This window comes from Calonectris borealis, chromosome W (assembly GCF_964195595.1).
Source record: "Calonectris borealis chromosome W, bCalBor7.hap1.2, whole genome shotgun sequence".
Lineage (NCBI taxonomy): Eukaryota > Metazoa > Chordata > Aves > Procellariiformes > Procellariidae > Calonectris > Calonectris borealis.
In genome coordinates this window covers 13,518,346-13,530,080 of record NC_134351.1, presented here as the reverse complement: position 1 = coordinate 13,530,080, position 11,735 = coordinate 13,518,346, and the positions used below count along the sequence as shown (strand labels likewise).

The 11,735-nt window shown below is 44.5% G+C and overlaps 1 protein-coding gene across 1 annotated transcript; it reads left to right on the top strand.

Moving 5' to 3' along the window:
* The first annotated feature begins 5,570 nt into the window (after positions 1-5,570).
* LOC142074693 (serine/threonine-protein kinase PLK2-like) lies at positions 5,571-11,091 on the top strand. Its single transcript, XM_075135482.1, has 14 exons — positions 5,571-5,780; positions 6,292-6,399; positions 6,570-6,686; positions 6,880-7,009; positions 7,297-7,384; positions 7,793-7,888; positions 8,115-8,313; positions 8,405-8,552; positions 8,973-9,070; positions 9,690-9,813; positions 10,081-10,321; positions 10,408-10,537; positions 10,633-10,743; positions 10,865-11,091. The coding sequence occupies exons 1-14, from the start codon at positions 5,571-5,573 to the stop codon at positions 11,054-11,056; spliced, it is 1,992 nt and encodes a 663-aa protein (XP_074991583.1). The 3' UTR covers positions 11,057-11,091.
* The last annotated feature ends 644 nt before the right edge of the window (positions 11,092-11,735 follow it).

Genomic DNA, 11,735 nt, shown 5'->3' with positions numbered 1-11,735 from the left:
TGACTTCTGTTCTCTGGATTCAGGAAACTGCTTTCCTACCATAGAAAGAAAATAAGTGCTTAGCCTAATCGCTAGGAAACATCTCCTGTCCTGTGTCCTACAGCAGTTGAAGACTGAAATTGGAAAGGAGGGGGAGCAGGAAGGGAAACAAACTGACTGAAGTAGTGATCTCTTTGTTCTGTTTAGAGGATTTTTACTACCCTTTGGCATTATTTCCTTTAACAAGGAGGTTTTATGTTTCAGATATTTGGGCACTGAGAAGGGCTACAAAAAAAGCAAAAGAATCTAGACAGTTCTTTTAGGGCACAAAATACTACTCCGAATGTTCTTCAGGTTTGAAGCCATGTGTGTCTAATACTGTACATGATGCTTTACCATCACACAGATCTTTGTTCCTTCTGCGTGATTGATGCAGTTGCATAATAGGCCTAGCGGTCTTTTATATGGGAGGCAGGCTAATTCTGGGCATAACTGTTATATCACTGGCATGCGGTATCTTAAATCCTGGTCTCATTAAGTTCCAAGCACCTTCAACAGCATACTGAAAATCATCAGTGCTGTAGCAGAAGCAGTATCAGCAGCTGGAAAAAGCTGCTGCTGGCAGAACGGGTGGCCAGGGTGCCAGGATGTCTCACTAAATATCTTGTGGACATATACTCTTTTGCTAAGTGAGCACTTAGGAGTGATCACGTTGCAGGCAGAGTGGTCATGATTCCTACAGGACATTGCATGAAGTATTTGCATGTGTTTGTGGTCATTAGGTTAAACTGTTTCTTATGGATGGATAATACAGTTGGCACTCTTGGTTCTCCCCAGTACATTGTAAGGGGGGCAAATGGAGGCTGGGAGGGAACTATGTATCTGACAGTATTGTCTGTGTAAACACATCCTCAACTATTAAACTTGCAAAGTTAAAAAAAAAAAAATAATTGATCAGCCTTTAGAAGTAAAGGCAAAGGCTTTAGAGCCTTTACCTTTGCAGTACTGTTAACTTTGAGGTTAGTATAATCTTTGTTTTGGTCTGGGATGTGCAAGAAAAACAAGTCAAGCTGTAAAAAAAACAAAATGAGAAAAATACCACAATATGCAAACATGTGGTCTGACTTCACTCTTAGAAGTAGGGTGTATGAAGGCATTACTGCACTTTCCTGAGTACAGGGGCTAGTGCCTGAAATCAAGCTGTGTGAGACATTACTTGCCCCAAGCAGCACAGGGAAGGAGTGTGAGAGTAGTGAGGGATAAGAGAAAGCAGAGTCTTTCTTTGACTCTGTCTTGACTTGATACTGACACTTGATTGGAGCTATATTATTTCCAGTTATCTGCCTATACTTGATCTTTGTACTGGGAAAACACCTTACAGAGTCAGCCAGGCATCCTAACCATGTAGGTACTCGTTAAACTCCAGGAAATAGGAAGAGTTTTGTTTTGGCCACAGTCCATTCAGGGGTGTACCTGCTGCAGCATGGACTTATCCACAGCCACAGATGCTTTGAGGTGTACCTTCTCCAGCGTGGACTTATCCTTGGGCCACAATCCCTTCAGAGGTATACCTGCTGTGGCACAGACATAACCACGGCCACAGATGCTTCGAGATGTACCTGCTCTGGTGTGGACTCATCCACAGCAACAGATGCTTCGTGGTGTCCTGCTCCCGTGTGGACTCATCCACAGGTCACAGTCCCTTCAACCTGAGTTCACACTGGAGTTCCAGCCTGTCCAGTACAGCAGCACAGAAACAGCAGCGATGTCCTGGCCATCTGCCAGCCCAGGCGCATCCCCATTGCTGTTATCAAAATGTTCCCAGGCACAGCAGAGTCAGATGATAAGCAGTGCAGCAAGCAGCAAAAGCAAAAAGTAGCCACTGACGAGCACTAGACTCTAATATACAGGAAGGCAAGCAAGTCCCATGGCAAGCACAGGAGCCTGCCAATTAATAGCTAAACAGCAATAACAGCTATAAATTCGATCTAGCACATTCCAGTCAAACCTGTCGTTATCTCGAACCCCTTGAGCCCCACGTGGGCGCCAAAAAGGACTGTCATGGTTTAACTGCAGCCGGCAACTAAGCACCACACAGCCACTCGTTCCCCCCCCACCAGTGGGACGGGGGAGAGAATTGGAAGGGTAAGAGTGAGAAAACTTGTGGGGTGAGATAAAGACAGTTTAATAGGGAAAGCAAAAGCCGCACACACAAGCAAAGCAAAACAAGGACTTCATTCACTACTTCCCATTGGCAGGCAGGTGTTCAGCCATCTCCAGGAAAGCAGGGCTCCATCACGCGTAACGGTTACTTGGGAAGACAAACGCCATAACTCCGAACGTCCCCCCTTCCTTCTTCTTCCCCCAGCTTTATATGCTGAGCGTGACGTCATTTGGTATGGAATATCCCTTTGGGCAGTTGGGGTCAGCTGTCCCGGCTGTGTCCCTTCCCAACTTCTTGTGCACCCCCAGCCTACTCGTTGGCAGGGCAGTGTGAGAAGCAGAAAAGGCCTTGACGCTGTGTAAGCACTGCTCAGCAATAAGGAAAACATCCCTGTGTTATCAACTTTTCATCACAAATCCAAAACATAGCCCCATACAAGCTACTATGAAGAAAATTAACTCTATCCCAGCCAAAACCAGTACAGCTATGTATCTTTTCTCACCTGTATATGTTGGTACATATTCCAGTGACGATGCTATTCATGGGGCTTGTTAGTTTGTCCCAACTTTAAGCAGAATACACTTTTTGAACAAACTGTCATAACTTCATTTCAGCAGCTGAGGGCACTCCATGACTGGCTAAGTGGAAAACACCAAGAGCTAACCTGAGGCAGGGGAGCAGGCGTTTTGATAGTAAAAAGCAAGCGATGAGGCCAGCCGGGTAAGAGGCCAGCCGGGTAAAAGGCCAGCTCTGCCTGCCAAACCGGCATGGGCTGCCACCTGAGCCCAGTATCGACTGGGGAGCTATCAATGTGTGTGACTATAGGAGCATAGTGAATTGGCTCAGATCGGCATACTGGATGGAAAAGCATATTTGTGGCACTGTAGGAAGGAAGTTCAGGTGTGAGACAGTCTGGAGGCCAGGTAGATGGTGTTGATACTGATTTCACATAAGTTCTTGGGTGCTGTTATGAGTGAAAAGCAGGTGCGAATCCCTCAGGGATGAGGCATGACACTCAGTGAGTGAAAGCTTTGGCTTTATTGAAAGCATAGCGTTGCCACGGTGGGAGCCCCAGGACACCGACATTAGTCAAAATGGGGACCTGACACAGCGGAGCCCTGCTCAGGGGTGAAGCTCAAGGGAAAGCACTGCAGGGGAGCATAATAAAACTTGTGCTGATTAACACATCATACATATGCAATGTCTTGTTTTGCTCATTAGCAAACTCACTGATGTAATGCAGGTGCTGTTGTCCGAATTCCGAGAGCCGCAGCTGGCTGCCATGTTGGTGCCCATACAAAGGTGGGTGCAGATGGTGGGGGGGGAAGTGAACTATCCTGGGTTACTGTGACAATGAAATAAAACATGCTTGGGACTCTACATACTCGGATGGGAAGAAGCGAACTATCCCAGGTTACCGTAACAAAGTCTTCTTGTGCCCTACAGGTGCCCTGGCAAATTTATGGCCCTGAACACAGTGCCAAGGCTCTGTAATATGCAGGGAGTTGGATGTCCAGGATTTAATGCACTTCTTTCTGGAAATTTAAGTCTTCGAACACCTCTCTTCCCGATGCCAGGGTAAGAATGAGCGGTTCCTGCCAAGACCTTCTTCCCACAAGCTTGCAATTAGGCCACTTGTGACTGTCAAATTCCCATTCCTCATCTGACTCGGGGATGACCCAGACCCTCGATAATCAGGCTTTTATGAAAAAGTTGTATACTTCTGTGAAAATGAAACTCTTTGGATAAGGGATTACTTTTTTTTCTGGAGCCAGAGACAGAAGGCATGTCTGAAGCCTGAGTCTGGCCTATGTTTGCCCTGTTTCTTGGTAGGGTAACTGCAGTGCTGCATACTAACCTGGCTACAAAGCTGCTGCTATCTTAGCTAGCTTGCAAATGAGCTTCTTGTGCAGGCTGCAGGTATACTTGAGCACTCTGCTGACGTAACTTGGAAGAAAAAGTGGGAGATTGCAGAGCACTGGCTAGGATGGCTTTCCTCTTGCAAGATATGAAAGAGTCAGTTTCAAGTCTTTGCATTAATGTTATTTTATCCAGGAGAACAGCTTTAGAAGGAAAAAGTGAAATATATTAATTGCAAAATATCTAGTAGCTCTCCACAGAAGGTAAGAAATGTAAGTACCAGTACATAAGCTTTTAGATGTCTCTGGAGCACTTGAGTATTGAACTTAGTACCTACAGCTACCCCTTTCCCTATAAGCCTTTCAGCACAGCAGACCAAAGCAACTTACTGACAGAAAACAAAGTATCAAGAAATCATATTCACATTAAGTAATTTATTTTGCAATAACAGATACTAATTTGGAGAAAGTTAAATTGGGTGAGGGAAACAGTATTTGCCTGGGAAGCCAATGCTTGTAAGGCTAAGGGATGAGTGGGCACAGGACTGAGTAAAGACTGTATCCCAATTTTTCCCTCTTCTTGTTTTTTACCTACATCCCTATGGCTAATCACTAGTAATATTAACATGACTTGACTAGACTTTGTAGAGAGAGGTAGGAAGTGAGACCTGCATGCAGGAGTGCATGTCCAGTAAAAAACTGCAGATGGGTAGAAGTAGAGCGTACACAATCAAATATATTTGACACTTGAGCACTGCTACCTTCATAATGCAATACTTATTTAGGGAAACTTAAACATTGTTGTTCTGCACTTTTGCTGTTATTGGAGGGGTTCTGATAAAACATGCATACTGCTCTTGACACTGTAAAATAAGTATATTTTGCTGTTATTTTAAGATCTGAAATGAGGGATGTTTAAGGATTGACACTGAAATCATTCATACAGTTACATGCTCTGAGATTCATTTGTATTAAATCAACTAGACTTTTATTTTTACTAGCAATGAAAGTGGGCAAAAGTATTCCTAGTGTGTGCCAACAAGCAAAGAATACTTCAGAAATGTGCTCGTCTCTCAGAAACTTCTGCTGCCCCACAAGGAGCAACAGTCAAGTTAGGAAAATAGACCTTGCGTTCCCCTTGCAGAGTTTCTACCCGGGGGTGGTGGTAGGCAGAGCAGCCGCTGCAGCTGGAGCGCTTTGCAGGGCTACCCCAAGGCGCCCAGCCCAGCTGCCCCCGGGACTAGAGCAGGGTTTACCCCTGTCCCGCAAAGCGGCTCCCGCCGAGCCTTCCCCCGCCCCGGCCGGCGTCGCTCCGGTCCCGCGCCAGCCGCACGGCTCGGCAGGGCGGCCCGGTCCGGCCCACCTCCCCGCGGGCCGCTCCGCGGCCCGGGGCCGGGAGGGCTCCGCGGGCGGCCGCGCCGCCGGGGTGGAGCGGGGCCCCGGTGGGGGCTGTCCCGCAGCGTCGGGGCGGAGCCGCCGCCACGATATAAGGGACGAGCCGAGCAGCTGCTCTGTGTTGGGAGCGCCACGCCGGACGGGCTGAACGAGTCGGCCAGCGAGGCGCGGTGATGGAGCTGCTGCGGACTATTGCCTACCCGCCGGGCGGCGGTGTCAAGGGCTGCGAGTCGGAGCTAGGTAGAGCTGCCGGAGGTGAGTCGCGGAGGAAGAAGACGGAGGAGCAGCCGTACCAGTACTCTCACCCCGCCGCCGAGGTCTCCCGAATTATAACCGACCCCACGACGGGGAAGCGCTACTGCTGCGGCAAGGTGCTCGGAAAGGTAACGGCCACGGCGGGTCCCGTGCCCTCCCTGGGTGGCGGTGCCTCGGACCGGCCGCTCTCTTCGGCGGATTGCTTCCGCGGTGCGGAGCGCCGGTCCGGGTGCGGCGGGAGCTGCCTCTGCGGCGCCAGCCTTCGGGATGGGTTGCTTTTCTCCGGGAGGATGTTGGAGTTTGCCGCACTGCTGCCCCCCAACCTACCCGGGGTCCGATTTGTCCCTGCGTTGCCCCGGTCCACACGCACTAGTTCCTGCCCCCGATTCCTCTCCGCCCCTAAATACAAGCGGAATCGTGCCTTCAGCTCGAGCAAGCCTACAAAAATGACTGTTGCATGCAGGGGGGGAAGCTGCAACACGAACCTTCAGATAGGTCTTAGGTTCATCGTCTATCTTACTGAATTGTCCTGTGGAAAGGAAATTACGCTCCTTGACGAATACATGAGCTCGTGAATGACTAAGTGTGGGACTTCTTTCATATCTGCTATAATTGCCTTTTTCTCGCATGTCTCTCTAGGGTGGATTTGCCAAGTGTTATGAGATGACAGATTTGACAACAAATAAAGTTTATGCTGCAAAAATCATTCCTCACAGCAGAGTAGCAAAACCTCATCAAAGGGAAAAGGTGTGTGTGCATGAATGTCTCTTTTTTTTTTTTTTTTTTCACCCCCCCCCCCTTACACTCTTTGTGTGCTGGATTGCCCAACTGTTTTTCTGAAATGGTTCTGATAGAGCTGTCTGCTCAACCTTGTGGACACAAGGCTAGCAACACTTCCCCCCCTTTTGTCTCTTCAGATTGATAAAGAGATTGAACTGCACAGAATGCTTAATCATAGACATGTTGTACAGTTTTACCACTATTTTGAAGACAGAGAGAATATTTACATTCTTCTGGAGTACTGCAGTAGAAGGGTGAGCATCAACTGTGAGAAATCCAGTATTTACTTACCTAGAATCTGCAACTAATTTAAATGTGTGATGTGCAAAAGGTATTTCTCACGGCTTCTTTAATTGTCACTTCTCCATGCATTGATTTACTTTTGCTTAAGGTGAATCTTGTGTGTGAATATTCAGTGACATTTCTGCCTTTGTTTTTCCTCTGCAGTCAATGGCTCACATCTTAAAAGCAAGGAAGATATTGACAGAACCAGAAGTACGATACTACCTCAGGCAAATTGTGTCAGGGCTAAAGTATCTTCATGAACAGGAAATATTGCATAGGGATCTTAAACTAGGTAAGTTCTGTACCTTGCCGACTTCAAAATACACTCTTCCAGCCCTGTCAGCATTGTACCACTTTACCACTTGTATGGCGATAGCTTAATTAATAGAATCAGCTCAGTCTGTCTTTACAGTGGAAACTTGGAGTGCTTAAGGGATGACATTAAGTATTCCTATTTAAAAAAAAAAAAAATAATATCCTGGCTAGCTTTTGGCTTTGAACAAAGTATGACTCAGCACCTGTGGCAAAAGCATTCCTACCCTGCAAGAAAAGGACTAATAGAATTTCTCTGTCTGCTAGGTAACTTCTTTATTAATGAGAACATGGAACTGAAACTGGGTGACTTTGGCTTGGCAGCTAGGCTGGAACCACTGGAGCACAGGAGGAGGTAGGAGCATCAAAAAAAAAGTAAAGTCTAGTAGTAAATGAAACCAGATTCATTTAGAAATGAGATATCTTGTTCCATAGCAAAAGCTAATTGCTTCTAGGATCAGGTTTTCCCCTTCTAGAAAATAGGCTGCTGTACTTTGACTTCTGCTTTCTTCTGAGCATTTGAATAATAGCAAGTGCCAGAGGCAGGTACCTGACTGACTAATAGTGCAGATATGAGTCTGCTGTTCCTATATCATGAAAACACCATGAAACACATCTACACTATTAACATTCATACAACTCCTCTTTAGGAGTCTCTAAGCTCTTGTCTGAACTTGAGAGGAAAACCTGGCTGACGAAAAATAGTTTCTCTCCTCTTTCTATCTGAAATACTAACTGGCTCTGTGGCCTCTTTAATTTGCAGAACAATATGTGGCACGCCAAATTACCTCTCTCCAGAAGTCCTCAACAAACAAGGGCATGGCTGTGAATCTGATATCTGGGCCTTAGGCTGTGTAATGTAAGTACTTCACTGCCTTTGAAATGAAATATTTCTATCACTGGCTTAGGCTTTTAAGAGTTCAAAGGGGATGCAGTACTACATCAGTTTGCAACCCTTTATATATGTCTAACCCAAGTGCAGAAATTCTCCTTGTTAGGAGATAGACAAAACCTTTTCAGTAGTTGTAGATAAGTATTGTGGGTGTGTAAAATAAATAAAATTGGTTTACTTTGCTTTTAAACAGGTATACAATGCTGTTGGGAAGACCCCCATTTGAGACCACAAATCTTAAAGAAACGTACAGATGCATAAGGGAAGCAAGATACAGCCTGCCTTCATCTCTCTTGGCACCTGCGAAACACTTAATAGCTAGCATGTTGTCAAAAAATCCTGAAGACCGTCCCAGTTTAGATGAAATAATTCAACATGAATTTTTCTTACGGGTTTGCATTGTTTAGTGTTCTGGCTGAAAAAATATCCACCCTAAAAATGCACCCTGTGGTCTAAATTATTTTTTGAATCTCATTTCCACAGGGCTTTACACCTGACAGACTTTCTGCTAGCTGTTGTCACACTGTTCCTGATTTCCATTTGGCAAGCCCTGCTAAAAATTTCTTCAAAAAAGCAGCTGCTGCTCTCTTTGGTGGTAAAAAGGATAAAGCCAGATACTTCGACACACACAGTAAGTGGACTATAGCTATGCTTGAAACTTATCTCTATGCCATCAATGTCATGCTAGTAATGTACAGATATGAGATAGCAGTGCAGCACTTGTATTTACATCTTGGGGCTTCCTTGGCTTAGTTTTGACATATCTATCAACAAGTGTAGATGGTAGCCTGCAACCTACACCAACTTACATAAGTAAATGCTGCTTGTGGCATACTGACAGTCTATATTGGCCATCTGTTAGAATGTGATGTCTACTAAAGTTTAGTCTTAATGATCTGTGTATAATGGTACTGCTGTTCTGGGAGACTATGGCAGGTTTAGAAGCAGCTACTGGAGGGAGACAATATACTTTCTGCAGTTAACTTGTTAGGCTTTCTGTAATTGAACAGCACTTCCAGATGCAGTGTTAAGTATTTGTCTTGTATTACAGACAGACTAGCTAAAGAAGATGAAGAAATCTACAAGCTCAGGCATGATTTGAAGAAGACATTGATAACCCAGCAGCCCCACAAACACAGAACAGATGAGGTAAATGCAAGTGCAGTTCGATTCGAATCCAATAACAGTTGGGTGGAGTAGCTATGATTAAATTATATTTGACTTGGCTATCAGAGCTGGGGCTGTACACAGCATAATCAAGCTTAAATGATTAGCAAAGTTGCTTTAACAAGGCTTAACCAAGGTATGGTAGCCTTTGTAGGGAGACTATCAATTTTGTCTTTTGAATAATTATAGTATCTGCCTAGACTCCATTGTTGTCTGTGTGGAAACTTGTCTGCCAGGTGCTCTTTCCAAATACAGGGCTTCAGTTCATGATTAACTAGGACTTCTTAAAGAATAAATTGCTGAGATATAACTCTTACCATTTGGTGTTCAGGCCTGCACGCAGCTGTTCTCTTGCTAGGGCAGGAGAGCAGAGGACTGATTAATAGCATGTAAGATGCAAATTGAAGATCTAAAGAATGGAAAGATCTGGCATGCTTCTTAAAGCTCAGTCTAACAGCAGCTTTTTATACTTGCTGGAAACATTAATACCAGTTTCCCTAGAATTTATCATTTGTTGAGAGGCAGGAGAGCCATGCAAAACCTGTGTATAAGCCTTGACTTGTGTTATGTTTGATGTTTACATGACTGATGCCTCTTCTAGGAGATCCAGCCTCTTATCACAACAGTAGCCAAGCTGGGAGCATTACCAGAAACTAAGCAGGTTGGAGACTCTATTCGGATGTTAGTCAGAGGAACTTTGGGAAGCTGCAGCAGTAGCAGTGAATGTAAGTGCAACAAAATGTAGTCTCTAATTCTAAATCCCACCTTTACTTTCTTCATGTCTCAGACTTAGAAGCTTGAAACAAACAGCTGCTTTCCTCCCCACCCCCTATTTTCAATGCTCTAAATTTTACAGCCAATATTTTTGAAGAATTAAAACTGGAAAGCCATAAAGGCTAAACTTCTTAAAATTACAATCTAGATAACTGAAAGCTTTAGAATTAAAGCCTGCTCTGTGTGCTCTTGTCAGTCTAATAATCCTTTCCTTTCAGGCCTGGAAGACAGTACCATGGGAAGTGTTGCTGATACAGTAGCAAGGGTATTGAGAGGATGTCTGGAGAACATGTCAGAAGCAGACAGCATTCCCAAAGAACAGCTGACAGCATCCTTCCAGTGGGTTACAAAATGGGTGGACTATTCTAACAAGTATGGCTTTGGGTACCAGCTGTCAGATCACACTGTTGGTGTCCTTTTCAATAATGGGGCGCATATGAGCCTTCTGCCAGACAAAAAGTAAGAATAATTACAAAACTGACAACTAAGGCGGTTCAAACTTGAGATGCTTTTATCTCTGACCTTCTTACTTTCTTCTCTTACAGGACAGTCCACTACTATGCTGAGCTAGGCCAGTGCTCTGTCTTCTCAGCCACAGAGGCTCCTGAACAGTTAGTTAGCCAAGTAACTGTACTGAAGTATTTCTCTCACTACATGGAAGAGAACCTCATGGATGTAAGTTTAGCACCTTCTGGATCTTGAGCTGTAAAAATGGACCTTGCACTAAATGTGAACTGAGCGCTTAATGTAGCATCTGTTCTCTTTCCTAGGGAGGCGATCTGCCTAGCCTAACAGATGTACGCAGGCCCAGGCTTTACCTCTTACAGTGGCTTAAATCTGATAAAGCGTTAATGATGCTCTTCAATGATGGCACATTTCAAGTAAGTTTGATAGCATCACCTGAGAAAATGTTTCTAAAATACTTTATTGCAATAAAACTAGATAAGTGCCATAAACTGAGAGGAGAAAGTATACAAACAGCAACTCTCTTCTCTTTTGCAGGTGAACTTCTATCATGATCACACAAAAATCATCATTTGCAATCAGAGTGAGGAGTATCTCCTTACCTACATCAATGAAGAGAGGATATCCACAATGTTTCGTCTGACAACTCTTCTGGTTTCTGGATGCTCGTTGGAACTAAAACACAGAATGGAATATGCTCTAAACATGCTGCTGCAGCGATGTAACTGAAGGGACTGACTCTGTTAAACCAAATGGACCCTCTTGTTCACCAGCGGAGATGGTAGAGCAGCTACTATGTTGATGATGGATGTGTGGTGGTACGAAAACTTGACTGTCCTAGTGTGCTGGGCACACATCTATTGGACAGAAGCCTAAACCTACTGTTGGACTAAAATGGTGTGACAAGGAGTTCTTTGGACCATAGTTTTCCTTGCTTCGTGTATGTTAAAGATATTTTTTGCTTGAACTCTGAGCAGAACATGACTGCTTGCTCTGTAAGAGAGCACTTCTGATGGAGTTAAACTGTGAATATGCATCTGGAAAGGGAGAGCTCCATTATTGTGGAATAGCTGTAATAAGCAGCTTCTGGCTGCTTAACTGTAAACTATGGCCATACTTCCCCCCCCCCCCTTATTTTTCAAAAATACCCACACTTGTGGGTGGCAAAGTGCATTCCTTGTTAATAATTTTTTTTTATTTATTACAGCTTAAAGTGAAGTATTTATTACACAAGGCTTTTTTTTTTGGACCTTGGCATTTTAAATATAAATCTGTCGGCAATAAAGAGAAAGGAAATCTGAAGCATCATTCTCCACTCTTTTTTACAAAACAATTTAACATGCCTTGCTTAGTGTTACCAAAAATCTTGCTGGTCTGCTTTCCTTATGCCATTTTAAAAAAGTCTGCT

Bases quoted from the DNA above. Each gene is read 5' to 3' on its own strand.
- LOC142074693 (XM_075135482.1), top strand. From the start codon at position 5,571: ATGGAGCTGCTGCGGACTATTGCCTACCCGCCGGGCGGCGGTGTCAAG. The intron at 7,010-7,296 runs GTAAGTTCTGTA...TCTGTCTGCTAG, and splicing joins GCATAGGGATCTTAAACTAG to GTAACTTCTTTATTAATGAG. The intron at 10,744-10,864 runs GTAAGTTTGATA...TCTCTTTTGCAG, and splicing joins TCAATGATGGCACATTTCAA to GTGAACTTCTATCATGATCA.